Source organism: Melanaphis sacchari, unplaced genomic scaffold, assembly GCF_002803265.2.
Source record: "Melanaphis sacchari strain LSU unplaced genomic scaffold, SCAv2.0 Contig2148_pilon_pilon, whole genome shotgun sequence".
Classification (NCBI taxonomy): domain Eukaryota; kingdom Metazoa; phylum Arthropoda; class Insecta; order Hemiptera; family Aphididae; genus Melanaphis; species Melanaphis sacchari.
The window spans coordinates 3,737-6,798 of record NW_020271070.1 but is presented as its reverse complement, the minus strand read 5'-3'; the positions used below and the strand labels follow the sequence as shown (position 1 = coordinate 6,798).

The window sequence follows — 3,062 nt, the reverse complement described above, 5'->3', positions numbered from 1 at the left end:
TAGTTGGAAGTTGCTATCATTTTAGTTATTACTTCGCATGCATTGAAACCTCTGTGGTTATGTTATAGTATCGTCTCTCGTGGTATTTGCTCTTAACATTGTTTAGTTTTTTTTTTGTGATTTATTAAAATGGGAAGAAAGTTAACCAATCAAATCAAATCGTAAACAAAAAATACCGATATCCGAAATCAAAATCGAAATCGAAAAAAGTGAATACTGGTATTCAAAACCGAAATTGAAAGCGGAAAAAATAAATACCGATATCCGAAACCGAAATCAAAATCGAAAAAAGTAAATATCAATATCAAAAACCTAAATTGAAATCGAAAAAAATAAATATCGATATCAAAAACCGAAATCGAAATCGGAAAAAATAAAATCCGGTATCTGAAACCGAAATCGAAATCGAAAAAAAAAATTTCGGTTTCAAGCCCTGAATTGAAAGGTAAAAAAAATTAGTGTTATTGAACAAGTAAATTCTGGATTGCATAAAGAAATAGAAACTAACAGGCTAAAATTAAAACCTATTATATCAACTATTTTGTTTTGTGGAACTCACGACCTTCCCTTACGAGGGAAAAAATCAGATTCTGGTGTTTTTCACGATCTTTTGAATTTTCGTATTGAATCTGGCGATGAGATATTGAAAGATCATTTTTTAACTAACGTGGGAAATGCTAAATATTCGTCCCATAGAACTCTAAATGAATTAATCACATTATGTGGAAAGATATTAAAAGAAGAAATAGTGTGCGAAGCTAATGTCGCGAATGCGTTTTCCATTATTTCTGACGAATCGGCAGATATTTCTGGTGTTGAGCAGCTAACAATTGTAATTAGATTTTTAGACAAGCAGTCAAGTCCTATAAAGATTCGAGAAGAATTCCTTGGCTTTTTACCATTAGATAAATTAGACGCAGAATCAGTTGCTACTAAAATTTTATCATTTATGGAAGACAGTGGCCTTTGTTCGAGATATATTATGATATTTTTTCCCTTGCGATAAGCTCGGCGACTTTATCGTCGCCCTCCTCCCCTCTTGCCTAATGTGGCATCGGCGTTCCCTGACCACTGCTGTCCGTCAATACGACCGTACACTCACTCTCTCGTGCGACCGTCTCCGGGACGTCGCTCGCTTTTGTTCTTACGCGTGTGCGTGGCTAATATAAGGCCATTTTGTGTGCCCGTAGCACTTGTGCCTTTTGGTTTTTGTGCTGGCCTTGTGTGCCGTGTTGTGCCGTCGTCACATTTGCCGCGTGTTGAAGCGACTCCGCATCTTGTACGTGTCGAAATTAATATTATATACACATATATATCATTTATATATATTATATACACGTGGACCCTGAGGTTACGAGCCGACGTCATAATTGTTATTAACAATATCAGTGTTCCAGCACACTTATTCCAACGATCATACTGCCTTGGACCAGGTCAGCGACATATTATTATTATATTTTATTATTATTATTATTTGTATTGGAAGAATTGGTTGTTATTATTACTATTATTATTATTTCCTTTTTTTTTTATATTATTTGGGCGCTCTTAATTTATTATTAGTATTATTATATTATGTAATACGTTACACCTCTGTGAAGTATAAAATATATATATTGTAGCACGACGGTGCGTCAACCTAAATTGTGTGTAATTCTTAAAAGTTGTCTAATTGCCCTCTCTTAATACGTAAGGTAAAACAAAATACTCTGGGTGTTATTATATTTGCCATCCTAAGCCAACCGCCCAAGCAGGAGCCTGGTGGAACAATGATAAATAAATTAATTCCAATAAAAAAATAAAAATAAATTACAGTCAGCTAATTGTTTATCATAAGAATTATACAAGAATTCAATTTAAACGTTACGTTAAAAATATCATTTATATAAATATATGTTTTTTCATTGTTGAAGAAGGAGTTAAGTAGTGTATTACAAAATTAAATACAATTAAATGCTTCTAATAAACTTTTTTGTAAAATTGGTAAAGTCTTTTGACATTCTCAGACTCCAGTCAATAGAATAAAAAAGTATGATATTTTTGCTATATAATTAACCGATTAACTTAGTTTTCTTTCTTCTCTTTTTTTTAAACCATTAGTTATCGGTTATTGAAATAATACCAACTAAGTATATTATACTATTATTCAGATATTAAAAAAAGAGAAGAAATATGATAATTAGTGCCATTTAATAATATTTATTGATATTATATAAATTAAATAAACTGACTCTGATTAAAAAATATCCTCGAAACAATAATACTGCTGAGCTGGGAAACGATCCATATTCTGGAACATTAAATTTATTTTCGTCTTCTGATAATTCATGATCTGCTTGCTGTATATCTTGGTCAGAAATACTCGTTATATGCTTCATTATATCTAATTTCAATGTCTTTAATAGTATATACCACACATGTACATGTTTGTTTTGATTGTCATATTGATTTTCAGAATTTAAATGATTTTTTATTGAATCGATATATTTCAAACCTGAAAACACAAGTCTTGTGTTTAATAATATTAAATTTATATTAAAAAAAAAAAAATATATATATATGGTTATATGATAATAAATCAAATTCTAACACAAATACATAAAATATCTGAAGCGAACAATTTACTAATCGATAGGAGATTCAACGAATTAAAAAAATAATATACTAATAAAAAGTTGTAGTTTAATAAGGTAACTCAAATCACGAATTCAAAACATAATATTTACCATCGTTGATCACCTCAAATGCGAATTCATATTTCTGATAAAAATAATATATACTCGCTGCATTATAGTACGATTGAATAAATACCATATAATCTTCATAAGATGATGGTTGTTTTGTCTAAAAGAATTTTTTTTTTTTTATATAGTATGAGTACCTCGATATATTTTATTTGAACATAACGTAAAGCACATTTTTAAATACATTTTATCAATATCTATCAATAATATAATTTATTAATGATAAATATGCAATATTTCATTAGATTTGTTAATGTCAATTAGTGTTATTTTTATTTATTATATAAATGTTTGGTGTTACTAAATCCCAATTATGAT

General features: G+C 29.4%; 2 protein-coding genes across 2 annotated transcripts; one reads left to right on the top strand and one right to left on the bottom strand.

Annotated features, from left to right (window-relative positions):
- Nucleotides 1–445: 445 nt before the first annotated feature.
- Nucleotides 446–1,006, top strand: LOC112593931 (52 kDa repressor of the inhibitor of the protein kinase-like; the record flags this gene model as incomplete). The annotated part of the gene is made up of 1 exon (XM_025338525.1): nt 446–1,006. A coding segment is annotated over one exon (561 nt), but the record flags the coding sequence as incomplete, so codon positions are not given.
- Nucleotides 1,007–2,189: 1,183 nt separating this feature from the next.
- Nucleotides 2,190–2,844, bottom strand: LOC112593930 (the record flags this gene model as incomplete). The annotated part of the gene is made up of 2 exons (XM_025338524.1): nt 2,190–2,494; nt 2,727–2,844. Coding segments are annotated over 2 exons (423 nt in total), but the record flags the coding sequence as incomplete, so codon positions are not given.
- Between the last annotated feature and the right edge of the window lie 218 nt (nt 2,845–3,062).